This window comes from Lynx rufus, unplaced genomic scaffold (assembly GCF_022079265.1).
Source record: "Lynx rufus isolate CCGP_SWC_20201006 ecotype Redwood Valley unplaced genomic scaffold, mLynRuf1.p SCAF_3, whole genome shotgun sequence".
NCBI lineage: Eukaryota > Metazoa > Chordata > Mammalia > Carnivora > Felidae > Lynx > Lynx rufus.
The window spans coordinates 181,546,888-181,564,553 of NW_025814845.1; the positions used below are offsets into that span (position 1 = coordinate 181,546,888).

The 17,666-nt window shown below is 44.4% G+C and overlaps 1 protein-coding gene across 1 annotated transcript in view; it reads right to left on the minus strand.

The window, feature by feature from the left end:
• Positions 1–17,666, minus strand: part of MTMR7 (myotubularin related protein 7) — a 56,231-nt gene that overhangs the window by 26,285 nt on the left and 12,280 nt on the right. Inside the window, exons 3-4 of the mRNA XM_047091923.1 lie at positions 11,826–11,960; positions 1,807–1,939 (exon numbers count right to left, since the gene is read on the minus strand). Of these exons, the coding sequence (XP_046947879.1) occupies positions 1,807–1,939; positions 11,826–11,960 (268 nt within the window). The remainder of the gene's footprint in view (positions 1–1,806; positions 1,940–11,825; positions 11,961–17,666) is intronic.

Sequence of the window (17,666 nt, forward strand, 5' to 3'; positions counted from 1 at the left end):
TGGTCCCTCTTATAACAGAGACCGCCCTCCAGGGCTCTGTCAGTTTGCTTGCCCTTCAGAGGAAGGGAGGCAGACCACAGGTATAAGGGCAGGAGCAACAGTTCCTAATGAGAAACCAAATAATGCTAATTCGAAACCTAAAGTCCAAGTGAAAGGTTATAAAAACTAATCTTAAGAGCTCCTTTCTGCATAGAAGAAAATGTACATTCTCAAAAGTCAGCTTATGAAATTACTGCATGAAAAATACTGTTTTTTTTAATGAATCTGATAATGAACTTCACACTAAAGTTTTCATACTAAAGTTAGCCTATGCCTTTAATAACAGCACAAAGCTAGTCAAATTTTTCGACACCTAAAAAGCACAACTTATAGCAGGGACAGCCAAATTGCCCATGATTATCTCCAGAAGTTTAGGAAGCTCAGTCATGCCCCAGGGATGTCACTGTGGCCTGAGACAAGGTGACTTTCATGAGGAAATAAGAGATTCTCTGGGGCCGTGGTGGGTTTTTTCAGATGCCGGATGAGCTTTCTTCTAACCATTCAAATGCCCAAGGTTAAGATATTTGCAACCAGGGGCATCAAATTATAGTCATAGACCCATAGGGCTTGAAGGGCCCATAGAAATGGGCCTCTCATTCTATAGCAGGTAACAGGGCCCAGTGAAGGCAACTGACATGTGCAAGTTTCGCAGTGACTGAGCTGACCCAGCAAAATGAGGAAAGAGAATGGAAATCAGGAATGTGCTGCTCAAGTCCCTCCAGCCCCACCCGGCAAGGTTCTCACTACCCCTGTCCTTCTCATGAGGCAGAGAAGTGCATACTAACTGAGAGCAAATGTGTACCCCTAGGAAAAGGAAAAGCACTTCCTTTGTCCCCTTCCTTCCACCCTCCATTTCCTATTCCGACAGCCCACTTTTCTCCCACTCAGTTCCACCTTTCCAGGGCCTCAGAGTGCAAGCACAGCGTTCGCAGTCTTTCCAAGACCCCAAGGTGCAAAGCCAAGGGTCTTGCATCCTCCTTGCTGGGTTCCCACTAGAGCCAGAGGCGGTGGACGGCGCCTTCACAATCACATGGAGCAGAAGCAGTAAATGAGACTGGTTTTGCTTGAAATGCAGAATTTCTGCTAATCAGCTTATGGCTGGTTTGGCCACAAGAATGGTGGCTGTACACTGCATAATCCATCTTTGTAACTTCCTGTCTCCATAAGCCTGCGTGTATGTGTCCTGCTGTGCAAGGTGCTGGGGTGGAGGGGGAGGGGAGACGCAGGGCGGTGTGGCGGCGGTTTAGGCGCAGGCGCAGTGCAGTGCTTGCCGCTGTTAAGAAACGAGTATCCGCTCCTCCAACACGTTCCCTTCTCATGGCCGTTCGGCCCCTCGGATTCATTGTATACACCTCATCTCCACACACGAACAGACCTGGCTATCGCTCTAAATGTAGGGCCGCCTTATCTCTAAATGGCCTTGAATGTGGGTCAAACTAATATCATGAGGGAGAGAAAAAATACTCCCGTGCACTTTTATCTTTAGACCGTAAGCACAGAAGAGCCCCGGACTTTCCCAAAAAATAAATAAATAAATAAAATAAATTTTAAAAATAAAACCATTTCACCATGACACTTAACAAAAAATAAGGGAAAGGCTTGAATGTTTAAGGAGTCACTGCAATATGACATTTGTCTCAACTTACCCCACCTATGTAAACAGCATCACTGTAACAACTCAAAAAGCAAAAGGCTCTCTTATTCCACTTGACATGAAAACGTTTCGCTGCATTTTTTCTTTACTGCTGTGCCTAAGGAAATGCTTACCTTCCAGCATTTTTTGCAGACTGTTCCTCATGACGTGGATGTTCTCTATCCCGATGAACTGAAACTTGATATTGGAGTAGTTATCTTCGTTCTCATAGCCCTTCCCTGCGGCACGATTTGCCATTGCATTGAGCTGCAGTGGTCAGCAAAACAGAAGGGTCACCGATGGCATTCAGGACATAACACAACCCGCACATTTCCCCGACAGCCATGAAAGCAGTTCAAAATGATGTGCAGAAACACAACATGTTTGAAATCAGGGGAATAGTGTGCTGAGCTGTTCAGGCACGCATGCTGAGCTTATACGTTTGTTGACGTGGGGAAACGTTTTCTTAGCTGGAAAGCATTCTGCACATCCCTTCTGGAGATGCCTCTTACAGTTCCATGAGAGATGCCGGATATGCAATTCTGTGAAAGAGCCGAGTCGCCCTGACTTAACCAAACATCATAACCTGTAGGTCGGCAAAAGAATATCGGCAGATACAGCTGGAGTACAAAGCTCTGTGAGCTAAATCATATCTTCCAGGATTATACTGCCGATAAACACATTATCCTATAGGAATGATGGCAGGTTTCTAATCTGCCTCCAAGAATCCCCCAGTTAAACCTTGAACAGGAATCACGGACTAAAGCGAGGGGATGCAGCCCTCTCTCCAGAGCCATTTCCTCCAGGCACTAGACACCTGCTAAGAGGGTTTGGGGACCACTTTCATTACCATAATTTTGTAGATGTGAAGTGGAGGTTTCCCAGTGCAAATCAGGTTAAAGACAATGGACTTTGACGACATTTATTAAACGGAAACTTCTGCCCTTATCCTGTGTAACTCAAACCAAGCAGGGGGCAAGCCCTGCCTTAGCTGAAAAATACATACGTTTCTGGAATGGACGGACGTATTACTGTTAATGTTCTATCCTTGCTGTTTGGCTAAGCAGGTGGTCACATCCTAGGAAACAGTATTCACTGACCATGTTCCTGTTCTGTCCACAAAAGGCAGGTGGGTTATCCCAGGCAGAAAACTGACACCAGGAACTCACCACCAGAAAATATCTATATCTATATCTATATCTATATCTATATCTATATCTATATCTATATCTATCAGTTTTTAGGCTGACAGTGAGGTACCAGGGGGATATTAACAAATACTTTCCAAAAAGCTAAGTTAAAAACATAAACATTCTTTGACCCAGATCTTTACTTGTGAGAATCATACACAATTAAAACTACCAGCACATAAAGACAGGTGTCCAAGAATGTGTATTAAAACTTTGTAACAGTAAAAACCTGAAAATCTATGCATATCCCAATAGGGTAATGAGGAGACAAATTATACTGTGTTCACACCCTGAACTTCTACACAAACAAAAAGAAAGATATGGATTTTACATATATAGAGAGAGACAGAGAGACATGTACATTGATTTGGAACTGGCCATGACATGTTAAGTGACAAGCGTAACCTAAAGAATAATGTTCATACAAATATCTCATTCCTTGCAAAACAAATGATAGATATGTATTCACGTTTATACACGTTTAATTAAGCAGATTAAAATGAATGAACAACTATACCAACCTGGCAGCAGGCAGAACAAAGAGACAGGTGGCAAGTGTCAGGGGACACGATCAATACTATTTTAGATGCTTTTGTGTCCTTGTTACAAACACAGTATATTAGGTTTCTAATTTAAATTATAGACATAACACATATTAGCAGCGAGAAAGAAAACTGCAGAGGACAAGCCAGTGGTACTTAGAGCCCGGGCTGGCAGACGCCTCACTTCTCCATAACAGTCCTGCCCATGATTGTCCTGTCACATCAGCTGGGGCACATCAGCCCCTCATGACACTGTTTCCAGTTACCGTCACCCTTCTCCTGGGCACGCTATCAGAACAAAGGGTTTGGCCTTCATCAAGAAAAAAATATGTTATTTTGAAGACAACATATGTTTATCCCTTACAAGTTTCATTTTAAGGGGAAACTTTTTTCTAAAATGACTTATAAGCATTATTCTTTTGAAACCCACTGTTACAAAATATCACTGCTTTGTATAATTATTTTCCAAAGCTGTTGGCCAATCCTTTACAACAAGCTTCATCAAAGGAAACAATAGGAGACTTGCAAGTATCCTTATGCTACACCAACCTTATATTTATTTTGTTTCTTGAATAATTCAAGTTAAGCCTATTTACCACATACTGCAGAGATACTCTTTTTAAACAGTGTAATAAATAAAACTCAAAATACTATTATTATTATTATTATTATTATTATTATTAATGTATAATTAGAATTCTGTGTTCACATTTTTAAACAGTGGAATGCCTGTGACCTGGGATAATTTACTGGTAGTCTTTCCAAGCAAAGGAGCCACCCAAGATGTCTTCTTGAAAGTCAATGGTACTTCTCATAATGAACAGAAGATGGCAATATTTAATCTATCATCCAAAGTGTAATTTTTCAAGGTTTCCACATATTTCACAGAACCTATCAGGATAACGTGGCAAATGCTGAACCCTCAAAGCAGGAAATACAGTTTTAGAATTAATACAAATTCAAGAAGATATCCTGGACCTATATTATAAATTTTTTTTAACGTTTATTTATTTTTGAGAAGAGAGAGACAGAGCATGAGCGGGAGAGGAGAGAGAAAGAGGGAGACACAGAATCTGAAACCGGCTTCAGGCTCTGAGCTGTCAGCACAGAGCCTGATGCGGGGCTTGAACTCACGGACCGCGAGATCATGACCTGAGCCGAAATCGGATGCTTAACCGACTGAGCCACCCAGGCCCCCTGGACCTATATTATAAATTTCCAGAGTGTCCCTTGTATAAACAAAATAATATTAGACTAAGTTTAATTTGTCCCCTGTGCCTTTGGCTGAGAACTCCAGCTCATGATCGAAGGAAAAGCAATTCATCTCAGCTCCAAAAAATTCTCAAAGAAATAAAACGTTAGAGGTAACTGCACTCCACTTTCAATTTATGCTTGAGGAACACAACAGGCAAATGACAAGTAGGGCTGAAAAAAAAATACCCTGTTTTCTAACCCAAGATCACTCCACTTTTTGATAATCTCTGCATCTTTGGATGCAGAAAAGCTCATTAAACGAAACAAAAAGAACTCCACTCATTTTCCAACAAACTCTTATGAACACCTACTGTGTGCCAGATGATAAACAGAATAGAAAGTTGAGTAAGAAGCCATTCCTACCACCATAAGCTTCTGAGTGTGGAAGGGAAAATACACAGCACCAAATAATAATGGCCTCTACCAGCCAGGACTGGGCAGAGGCTGTGATAGTGGCAGGAGTTTGAATCGGGAGCAGCCCCGTGGAGCCTAGGGGATTGGGGGTCACGTTCCATGAAAGCAAAAAGCCTTGAGATAGACGCTAATCATCTGAAAGGATGGAGACCGAGGGGAGGGCACTGCAGATGAAGAGGTGAGAGACAAAATCAAGGAACAGATCATCACAGAGCCGACCAGTGCCAGTGGAGTAGACGGTTCACAGATGGTGGCAGTAGCCAGAGACGAGGCTAAAAATTAGCCAGAATCCTCTACAAAAAGGCCTGATTCAGAAGGTCAGACTTTACGCATGACAGTGGAGAGCAACTGAGGATTCCAAGAAGATTTATTTGAAAATTTGAAGATTTAGTGTTGATGGCAGAGAAGATCCACTGGACTGGGGCAGAGGACACAGGCTCCACGACAAGCTTGCAGGGCAGGTTTGAGGCCATATCCCTCCACCTGGCACAGAACAGGACTCAGTGAAGATTTACTGACCGGCTGACTGGCCAAAGGACTGAATATGAGAACGAAGTGGAGGGGTGAACAGGCCAAGAATGCTAAGAAATAGAATCAGATCTTCCCCTGACCCTAAATCAATCAATCAATCAGACACACCAAAACCATGAGAACTTAGCCAACGATGATCTTGATATCAACTCCATGGTCAGCCCAGTCATGGAGATAGAAGACTACAACTATCTTAGCCTCCCAAGTCTCAAATTTCAGCACAGTACATTCCGTACCTGAATAGTGACAGGGCCCAATCTGACATGGTTGGGAAACGGAAACAAGTTATCTTGGCCAGAGGAGGACCGGGCCACATGCAGCGAGCGTCACGTGACGATCCTCTCCCTCCCTCCAGGACTGATGAAATGAAGAACCTTACCTTGGGGCATACACAGGTAAAAACATGAGAAGGCTTTATTTCCTGCAACTGCTGTCTAAAACTGTGCCCGTCAAATCTTCCTTTCCTACCCTCAGGATATCTCAGGCAGAATGACTAGCTTTTGGATTACACTCAGAGAGGAAACCACCATCCAGCTCCATTTACAATTCCAACACCATATATGATGCAAACTCATCTTTCTCTCATTACAGGCTGTGAGGACTGGTGAGGGGTCTTCTCTCCTTGCTTCTAGTTCCTCTTCTAGGTACTGTTTTGGGAGAGTGGGGAGGTAGTACAGAGGAAGGATAAGAAAAGTGATAACCATCTCTTCATAAAGCTGGCAAGACTGCAGTTCTCTCTCCACTGAGGTCACTGCTTGACTGGCAACACTTATGGGCCATCCCTGCCCTCTCGGTGAAAGCGTCCAAATGCTGCAACCCCTGGGGCACACATGTGGGCTCTTGGACATATGAGGTACACAAGTCACTGACATGGGAGATCCCTCAGGCTTGAACTTCTTCTAACCCCCTCAACCTCGCTCCCCAGCAAACACCCTGCAGTCACTTGCAGCTGGAAACTTCGGGAGGGAGTCTCTGGAGGGACACTAGCAAGATAGCTCCTGGGCACTTGCTTCCTCCGTGCCCACTAGACCCACAGGGAAACTCCTCTGTCCTTGCACTACCAAAGAGAAGGCATGAAGACGTTCCACTGCCTCTGAATACTGCTGTCTCTCCAATTCCCTTTCCCCCTGCTCTCCGCCATAGTGGCCATCAGCAAGGATGACCCATATCCTGCTAAAAAAGGAGATCCTAGATTCTCCTCTTTCAGGCACCTCCGTCTTTACGATGGGTTCTCTCAGCTCCCCCCGCTCACAGGATTTGCTAAGTAAGAACCACATAATTACCGATCCGAGAGAAACACAAAAATATCCAACATTCTGTAATGCAACTACAAAACTGCTTACAGAGTGCCATTAGAAGCCATAACCATAAAGCTGTCTTTGGGGAAGGAGCAAGGACAAAAGGCTGAGCATTCGCAGACGCAGGTGGCTGCCTTTCCTCACCCCTTCTCTGTACCGCGCAGCACTTCCTGCCAAGGTGCAGGCATCAGAGCACAGCTCAGAGCCCTTCTGGCTCCTCTGGCCCTGGCCCTGATTTGGGCTGAGCTTGTGGTTGGTTCTTCAGCCCCGCGTCTCCATCTTCAGTGGGTGTGTGCTTGGAGGTGGCAACCCTCCTGAGCCTCACGTGCACACAGGGCTCTGACTTCTGTGAACAGCTCCATGGTCAAGTGGAAGGAGCCTCGGCTTTGGCATCGGATAGGTCTGCATTTGAATGTGGGCTCTGCTCTGACCTGTGCAACCTTGGGCAAATTATTTTACCTCTCTAAATCCAAGCCCTAGCCATAAAAAGAAAACACATCCCAATGTTCAGGACTATTGTAAGAATTAAACGACAAAGTGGTGCCTGGCATTTTTACAAGCCCAGCCAAGACCCAGAATAAAGCAAGGAGAAGTCATGAACAAGGTTGAGATAAAATTAATTACCTCCCATTTTGTAATTCAACTTCTATTGATTGCATCCACATTATTTCATATCAGCTTAATGCACCAAATCCCAGCAGTAAGATTTGGCCTCATATATTTGGGGGGGGGGCAGATATTCAAACATACTGAAGACCTCACTGCTTCTGCCTCCCGTGTTTTTAATGTCAACAAGCAATTGAGAAGGCTTTCACCTCAAGAGGCAGCATGTGGGGCTAGCCTCACTGAGGACAGGAATGGTTGGGGTTGCCTCCTGTTCCTCTCTCTTTTTTTTTTTTTTTTTTTTTATTTTAAATTTTTTTTTTTTCAACGTTTCATTCATTTTTGGGACAGAGAGAGACAGAGCATGAACGGGGGAGGGGCAGAGAGAGAGGGAGACACAGAATCGGAAGCAGGCTCCAGGCTCTGAGCCATCAGCCCAGAGCCTGACGCGGGGCTCGAACTCCCGGACCGCGAGATCGTGACCTGGCTGAAGTCGGACGCTTAACCGACTGCGCCACCCAGGCGCCCCTGTTCCTCTCTCTTTTTAGTTAAACCTGAGAGCTCCATTTCCCCCTGCCCACCACCTAGAGCAAACAGGGACTCCATCTCCTGGCTACCAAGGAAGCCTGACACTCTGGAACAAAAACCAACAGACGTGTTCTTTGGAAGAATGAAAGCTCTAAGCAAACAGTTTAAAACTCATGTGAAGTGTGTGTGTGCATGAGCAAATACAAGAACAGGGCACTTGTATGACACGCCAATTTTCTTTAATGGATCGACATTGAACTTCTTATCACCAAGAGTAAACACGCTTAGTGCTAAATATACCCTTCAAATCAAATCCTCTGGATTAATTCATTTTAAATCCGGAATATGCCAGGCTCAACAGCTGCCACATTTCCCAGGAGGTTTACATAGCACAGTGCACACTTGGTTCACTGGCCCTGCCATCAGTAGGTGAATCTGTTTGGCTTTATTTAAACCTGGGAAAACGCGACAGGAGAAAGGCGTCCCAACCCAGGAAAGCCCCTGTCCTCTCCTTGTGTATCTCGTCTTCAGTACATTTACCTAAGATGCAGGCATTCTTTAATTCCCCTCTGACCACGAGGCAAGTCCAAACAGCCTTTTCTTACACAAAACGTGCAATAAAGAGGACAGAATGCAGTCAAGGTAAGAAGGGAGGGGCTGTACTGTGATAAGCCCGAGAAAAAAGCACAAATGGAAAGAGAACAGTAAAGTCAGAGGTTTTCTGGTATCTTTCAAGTGAAAATCTTCAAGCAGAGCAGCCTTTTTTTTTTTTTCCAGTTTGAAGTTCTTACCAGGGTATTTCGTTTTCACATTACCTAAAAGGAAGGGAATCCTTTACATATAATCTGCTATAATGTGATACAGCTGTAACATGCATTTTATCATTGATCTCCACAACTGATTTGCTGATATGGCATCTGAAAGGGACTCCATCCCCGTGGCCTGGCCCACAACTATCCCACTACTGCACTTGGGTCAGGAGCACGGGACTGTTCGAAGGTTGAGGGTATGAGTAGGGCACTGATCTTACACTAGGAAACCATCCAATTAAGTGAACCAGGCCATGAATCACAACATTTGATGAATCGAGGCTCAGAGAAGCATTGAAAATTGCCAGGCTCTGAGTGCCTACATAATGGATAATACCCAATGCTCAATTCTCACACGGCCCATGAGTATAGGCTATGTCTATAGTTACCTATCAGTGTATACAATGGATTTGGGCTGTCCATCATTTGGGCTGTTTCCTGCTTCCTGTTCTAATGTTTCTTGTGTCCTTGTGTTCCTTTTAAAAATAGCTTCACTGACACAGAATTTACAGACCATACAATCCATCCACTTGTGTAATATATCCATTGTGTAACTGGCACTACAATCTAATTTTAGAACATTTTAATCACCCCAAAATGAAACCCTCTACCCATGTCCCCCCCCGTTTCCTCCCATCCTTCTAGCCCAAGGAAACCACCAGCCTACCTTCTGTATCTATGGATCTGTCTATTCTGAAAATTTCATATAAATGGAATCACACAATGTGTGATCCTCTGTGCCTGACTTCTTTCACTTCATGTAACAGTTTCAAGGTTCATCTACATTGTGGTACGCATCAGTACTTCATTCCTTTTTATAGCCAATAATATTGCCTTGAATGGATATACTACATTTTATTAACTCAATCTCAGTTGATGGACATATGGTTGTTTCTACTATATTTATTTATTTACTTATTTTGAGAGAGAGAGCCAGGAAGGGATGAGAGAGAGAGAGAATCCCAAGCAGGCTCTGCACTGTCAGCACAGAGCCTGACTCGGGGCTTGAACTCATGAACTGTGAGATCATGACACGAGATGAAATCAAGAGTTGGACACTCAACCAACAGAGCCATCCAGGTGCCCCAGGTTGTTTCTACTTTTAAGCTATTATTAATCAAGAAATATTCACAGATAAGTTTTTGGTGGACATGTGTTTTCATTTCTCTCAAGTTAGGAGTAGAACTGTTGACTCATATGGTAGCTATGTTTAACATTTAAGGTCCTTATGGTCTTTTAACCTTTTCATGATGACAACAATCTTCAAACTATCATTTATGAGGTAAAAAAGTTCTGAAAATCCTCCTCTTTCCCCACAGGAAAAACCACTGTTAATGGCTTGGCATACATACCCTCAAATTTGTCAATGTATAGAATAATATATAATGTTTACAATTATTATTACATAAATGGGATGACATCATACATATTTGTGTATCTCACTCTTGTCGCATACTAGATCTTGAACACCTTTCCACACCCATGTGGAGCATGGGCCACATGTACTACTCTCTCCTCAGGCATAGGCACATGTACATTTTCATTACTGGCAAGAAGTTATAATGACAAATATGTTGATTAAGGCCATTTTGTTTGGTCATCTCATTTTGTCCTATATGTTCCATGTAGTTGTAGGTGATTTTGTTTCTATATATTCACTGGCACATCCCACTGAGGACTCCTTTTGTTGACTGGTTTACAAAGAAATGGGTCTAAGCCATGAAATTGGAAATTAAATTGGACCTAATGCTAACAGGCATTAAAAAAAAAAAAAGGAAACCTGTGTGGTATCGAGATACCATGCAAGATGGACTTGGCTTATCCCTCGACCACTAGATTTCTTGTTGACCATCTGATTAAATTATAAAATTGGTATATGAATACATGCATAATTAAATAATATTTACAAATAAGAGACATGTAGAAAGTTCTCTACCTCCCCAAATCTACCCTTCTCTATGGAATTTTAACAGGTTGCCACATATCCTTCCAGATCTCTTTCTATTTTCATAAACCTGTAATTTTTTTTACATGAACACAAGAGCATGCATATTATTTTGTGACTTTTTCATTCACTTGACATTATATACTATAAATCTTTCCAAGTCACAGATACAGATTGCTGCAAGGTGAATCTGAAATAGTACAGCGGAACACCTCACAAAAATTGAACTGTGGGAGAGCCACAGTAATTTATTGTCAGAGAAAAAAAGGTCCTTTTAGAAACAAGTGAAAAAAATAATTTGGTAGGGGTGCCTGGGTGGCTCAGTTAAGCATCCAACTTCAGCTCAGGTCATGATCTCCCATTTTGGTTCAGGAGTTCAAGCCCCACATAAGGCTTTCTGCTGTCAGTGTGGAGTCCACTTGGGATCCTCTGTGCCCCTCTCTCTCTGCCCCTCCCTCTCTCTCAAAAAAAATAATAATAAACATTGGGGCGCCTGGGTGGCTCAGTCAGTTGAGCGTCTGACTTCAGCTCAGGTCATGATCTCACGGCTTGTGGGTTCAAGCCCCGCGTCAGACTCTGTGCTGACAGCACGGAGCCTGGAGCCTGCTTTGGATTCTGTGTCTCCCTCTCTCCCTACCCCTCCCGTGCCTGTGCGCGCTCTCTCTCTCTCAAAATAAATTTAAAAAATTTAAAAAAAAAACATTAAAAAAAATTTTTTAATAATAATTTGGTGTATTTAGGAGAGCAAGCTCCAAAATTAAACCACACTCATGTGTTGTGTATACTGTATACCCAGCACACTCCTAGCAGCAGGGGAACTATCAAAAGTACCTGACGTGATGAGGAAACTCACAGGTGGAAAAACACTCACCCAGGAAGAAACACGGGGCCGAGTGGGGTGGCCAAAGAGGAACAGCCCCTTTGCAGATGAAGCGCCCTGAGTGGGGGACAGCCGTCCATTTCCTTGGCTCTGCCTCGTCTCCAGTTTCAGGCTTCAGAGCTGCAAAGACATGCATCGGGACGGAACAGCGACACTTACTTTGGGCCGAGTGTCCACGACGTAAATGAAGTCACTTCCTGGATTGGCTTTCCTGATGGCCTGAAGCATCTGCTCGTCCTCCAGGCAGCGGGCACTGAAGCCGGACAGAGGCTGGCTGCTCCGACAGATGGAGGCCTGAGGGGAGAGGCCGCGGCCACAGCATCAGAAAGCGCGCCACTGTTCCCACGGACGGCTGCAGACTGTGTCCCCAACCACGAGCCCTGGGCTCACTTACACCCCACGCCAGCTTGCAGAAGTGTCTGAATGCCTTCCAAAAATCCAGCTTGGTTTCTTTTTAATGCAGGCCAAAGAAACCACAACAAGGGCAAACAGTGCAAAGTTTCTCGGTGTAAGAAATTAGGAGTGTGCATGGATGTTGAGATAGGACCTAACTGATGAAATGTAAAGCCATCTAAGTAGCCTATTTTCAGGGTGCCTGGGTGGGTCAGTCAGGTAAGCGTCCAACTTTGGCTCAGGTCATGAGCTCACGGTTCGTGGGTTTGAGCCCCGTGTCGGGCTCTGTGCTGACAGCTCGGAGCCTGGAGCCTGCTTCAGATTCTGTGTCTCCCTCTCTCTGCCCCTCCCCTGCTCACATTCTCTCTCTCTGTCTCTCAAAAATGAATGAACATTAAAAAAAATTAAAAATAAATAAATAGCTTATTTTCCTTTCCACAGGTATTATTTTATTTTCTTGAAGGTAGAAATACAAAATAAATAACTATTCTCCTAAAATTTACAGGATACTTGCTAATAGCAAGACTAGTTAAAAACACGTTATTTTCTAATGCTTTCCAAATTTTTTATCAGCTCATTTAGAAACAGATACCAAAACCCAACTCTAATGCTAAATGGGAACGTTTTCACTATGAGGAAAGCCCAGGCAGCTGGTAGCTCGGGCACCTAAGGTCAGCAGGCATACACCCCGATGGCCCCGGTGTGAGAGAAGCGGGGGGCTTCTCTGGAATCGGCCTGCGTTCTATTCTGCAATTTCCCAATTCTGCGATTCTGACAGAGTAAACCATACCACCAGACAACATAGACAACAGCGCAAAACTTTCCCTGCATTATTAGGTGAGCACGGATACAACCTCACAGCTATAAAACTTATGCTTCTGTGGCAAAGTGTTTTTTGTGGACTTGATGTTAACATTTAAAATAAAGGAATGACTCTCCAAGAACCTACACTGAGGCTGCGAGCCCACTGGGGAAGAGGATGGAGGGCATGGTGGTCAGGGAGGAAGAGAACCCTCTAGCTCCGGGCGGGCAGGCTAAGCAGGGGAAACTCACCAAAGAGAGTCATGGCAGAGTCCACTCGGGGCACCTGCACTTCAAGTCTCTACCCCTGAAGGGACAACCCAGCTCTGAGTCCAAGCACAGCCTACGTGTCCCTAACGTTCAACCCAGGAACACTCAGTGAGGGTTTGGGTTTCCCAGGAAGACCAGGAAGCTTTGGTGGTCCTCACTGGAGAAGGCGGGAATGTTTCTCACTACCTACACCATCAACACCACCTACACCATCTACACCACCTGCACCATCAACACCACCTACACCATCTACACCACCTACACCATCTACACCACCTGCACCATCAACACCACCTACACCATCAACACCACCTACACCATCAACACCACCTACACCATCTACACTATCTACACCACCTACACCATCAACAACACCTACACCACCTACATCATCCTCACCATTAACACCACCTACACCATCTACACCACCTACACCATCAACACCACCTATACCACCTACACCATCAACAACACCTACACCACCTACATCATCCTCACCATTAACACCACCTACACCACCTACACCATCAACACCACCTACACCATCTACACCACCTACACCACCTACACCATCAACACCACCTACACCATCAACACCATCTACGCTACCTACACCATCTATACCATCTACACCATTTACACCACCTATACCATCTATACTATCTACACCACCTACACCATTACAGCTGAGGACCTGCTGGCAAGACTGAGAACCACACCACAGCCAGACACATGACCGGACAACTGCCAAAGAGTTCCAGTTGCAGTCTGTGACAGCAAGAGGCAATCATCGAGGTGGGTGAAGAACTGTGAGCCCAGCAGCCAGGTTCAGAATTCAGGAGCGAAGGGCATGGGACAGTGGCAAGCAAAGCAAAGGGGCGGCAGAGCTTCTCCAGAGTTGCACAACTCTTGAGCTGTTGGCAGAAGTGCACCTGCAGCTGGAGAAGAGAGGGATGGAGGGCCTGAACACGGATGGAGATGGCCGGCAAGGGCTTGGTCCGGGAGAGAGGTGAAGCAGGGCAGGGACCAAAGGCGGGCTGGGTGACAAAAGACAAGCAACATCCAATGGACAGAAAGATAAGGGCCACAGAGGGCTTTCTTGGGGCTTTACCCAGGGATTCTTTCTATTTCTTCTGCTCTTCGGGGGGTCAGGGCCTGCCCTGCTGCCCTGAGGGAATTCTGGCGGGTAAGAGAACAATTCGATCTAGAGCTTCATCTGGGTTAAAGAAGTACTAGTGAAGGCAGCTACCACCAGGCAATTTCTTCGACTATCAGAAGAGTTAGAGGGGAAGGAGACACATTTAGCTGGTGAGAACGCACATACCACACCTACGCTCACTGAGCAAGTGGGACTTCCATTGTGAAATGAAACCAGGGAATGACAATGACCTGCAGGCTGACAGCCGCTAGTTTTAAGTGAAGGGTTAAGTCAGAGCAGAGTTACACCATGAAATGTGGCCAATAAATTAAACCAGATATATTAAACCCACTAAACCAACTATACTTTAATATTTCATAGTTATATTTTCTTAATAACCCATAGACATGCTCCACACAGAGTTCTTCCCCGCGTCAGAGGGAATATACAGCCACCAATTTTGTGTGGCACAGTAAGTAGTCTTACAGTGCTTCTGTTCGCCCTGTCCACGCCCCAGACAGTCACACTGGTGACAGACTATTACCATTCGCTGGTGGCCTTTCTTACTGATGTCACCCATCTGAGAGCAGAGGTAAAGCTCTTCCATGGTAAACTGTCACGAGCCCCTCATTTACAATGCTACTAATAATTAAAATATCCAACATTTTCTGAATGTGTGCTATATGGCAGCACTATCACAAAGCCTTTGTCATATTTTTATCTTCTCAACTACCATATGCAATAACATCTATGACTTGCTCCATTTTATAAACGAGGCAACCAAGGCACAGAGAAGGGAAGTAACTTACTCGCTGTCAATAATTAGGGCTAATTATAGCTAGTAATTAGGGAAGCCAGACACTGCATCCAGGCATAATATTTTCTGATCCGGGATTCTTAGCCAAAATAATATAGCATGACAAAATCATAAGTCAGGAAGCATGATAGAGAATTAAGATGCAGCATTCAGGAAGGTCTGGCTTTTAATCCATGGTTTGCTCCCACTCACTATCTGATCTTGGGTAACTGACCTATTGTCTTTGAACCTGGGTTTTCTCATCTATAATATGAGGAAAATAATAGCAAAACTACAGAGTGTGATGAAGTATATAACATTCTTAGAACTGTGCCTAAGACATAGTGAGTTTCAAGAACTATTAGTTATAAAAGGAGAAAAGGAGGTCTGTATTTTTCTTACGGGAAATCACCTCTTTGGGAATCTTGCAGAGTTTCCCAGAGATTTGTGCTGTGAATTTAGGAGACCACCTTAGTCACAATTTAAAGCACAACTGCTTTCTTAAAAATAATTAAAACAGGGGCGGCTGGGTGGCTCAGTCAGTTAAGCGTCCGACTTCGGCTCAGGTCATGATCTCACGGTCCGGGAGTTCAAGCCCTGCGTCGGGCTCTGTGCTGACAGCTCAGAGCCTGGAGCCTGTTTCAGATTCTGTGTCTCCCTCTCTCTCTGCCCCTCCCCTGTTCAGGCTCTCTCTCTGTCTCAAAAATAAATAAACGTTAAAAAATTAAAAAAAAATAATTAAAACATTTAATAAGAAAGAACAAAGGATACGGCAATTCTAAGGGCTGGTAAATAACAAACAGGCACAGGCTTCTGAACATAAGTGACATTTATAATTTATACATCTGTAATTGTTATGTACAAAGCTGTCAACAGTTTGATATCCAAAGGGAGTCTGGATGGCTTTATATAACCCATAGGCAGTTCAAGGCCTAAAATTATTATTTTGCGCTGCCTGTGACATCTGGTAAAATTGGGAGGGCCAGCTCCCCTTTACATCTGCTCCTATGGACAAAGCTCCCTGGCTGGACAATTCTCCCTACGGACCAGATGTAGCTCCTGCTGAAGTCTGAGCTGAGGGTTTCAGGCACCTGCCAGCCCATGGAATTAACCAAGCCAATCACATCCTCGCAGGAACCTGAGGTCACCTCACCCTCTTGGTACTACAAAGCCCGCCTCCCACAATCCCTGCTGGCTCCCTCTATTCCTGAGTGCAGCCCTGCATGGCCTGTAGGGCAGCCATGTCCTCCCCTCCTGGGAAGTGAGTGTGCACAACAAATACACTGCTGACAACTTCATTCGTCCAGTGTCGGGTGTCATGGGCTCAGCCTTCTCTGGAGCCCTAGGGCAGGAGTCCTAATCTCATCAACAAGTGAATAGGATATGATTTTAACACCATATATGATAAAAACTGATCCAAAAGGAATTATGTACCCTCAGCAGAGGCATTTCTATCAAAGGATTCTCCACAGGACTTCTAGTTCATGCAATGATGTGCACTCCAAGCTTCTCTTAACCTAACTATCGGGTCCCACACCCCACATTAGCCAAGCCACCTCTCCATCAGAAGTGTCTCTTTGGTAACAAAAGGATATGTGGGAAATAGTAGTTTAACTAAAGAATACGATATTCTTATTCACAAGCATAAGTTTTATTGGGATAGGAATACACATTCTTTTTATTTTTTTTAAATGTTTATTCATTTTTGAGAGACAGAGAAAGAGAGCAAGCAGGGTAGGGGCAGAGAAAGAGGGAGACAAAAAATCCAAAGCAGGCTCCAGGCTCTGAGCTGTCAGCAGAGAGCCCAACACAGGGCTCGAACCCATGAACCGTGAGATCATGACCTGAGTCGAAGTCAGCACTTAACCAACTAAGCCACTCAGGCACCCCAGGAATACATATTCTTAAGTCTATAAAGTCTGAAACCACAAAAGGGAAGAAAGAAAGATCAGCACATTTACACCATTTACACGATTTCTATCTGTTTACTTTGCACGGAAGACTGCCTGGTTTAGGTATGAGTTTTCCTAAGCAACGACAGCACGAACCGCTGCTTTGTTATCTCAAACATCTTCCATTTAACCACAGAAATCCACCCCGATCATATTTCCCTTTATAAAAATCCCTGGTTGCATCAGAAGGATTTACACAGTTAACTTTGATATTAAAACCCAAATGTTATAAAAAACAAAATGGATCATAATGCTACCTGCAGCAGAGAGTTAATTCATGGGGGTGGGAGAGTGGGTATGCATGTACGGGCACGCTAAGTATTTCCCTGTAGTAACCAGCTCATCAACAACGCTTAGAAACACATCTCTGTGGGTGCCTGGGTGGCTCGGTCAGCTGAAGATTGGCCTTCGGCTCAGGTCATGATGTCGCGGCTCATGGGTTCAAGCCCCGCATCGGGCTTTACGCTGACAGCGCAGAGCCTGCTTAGGATTTTGTCTCCATCTCTGCCCCTCCTCCACGCTTGTGCGCTCTCTGTCTCTCTCTCTTTCTCTCAAAAGTAAACAAAAAAACATATAAAAAAAAGAAACGCATCTCTGTTCCTTTCTTTGTAAGAAGAGCTAAAACATGAAGTATTGTCTTCCTTGAAGTT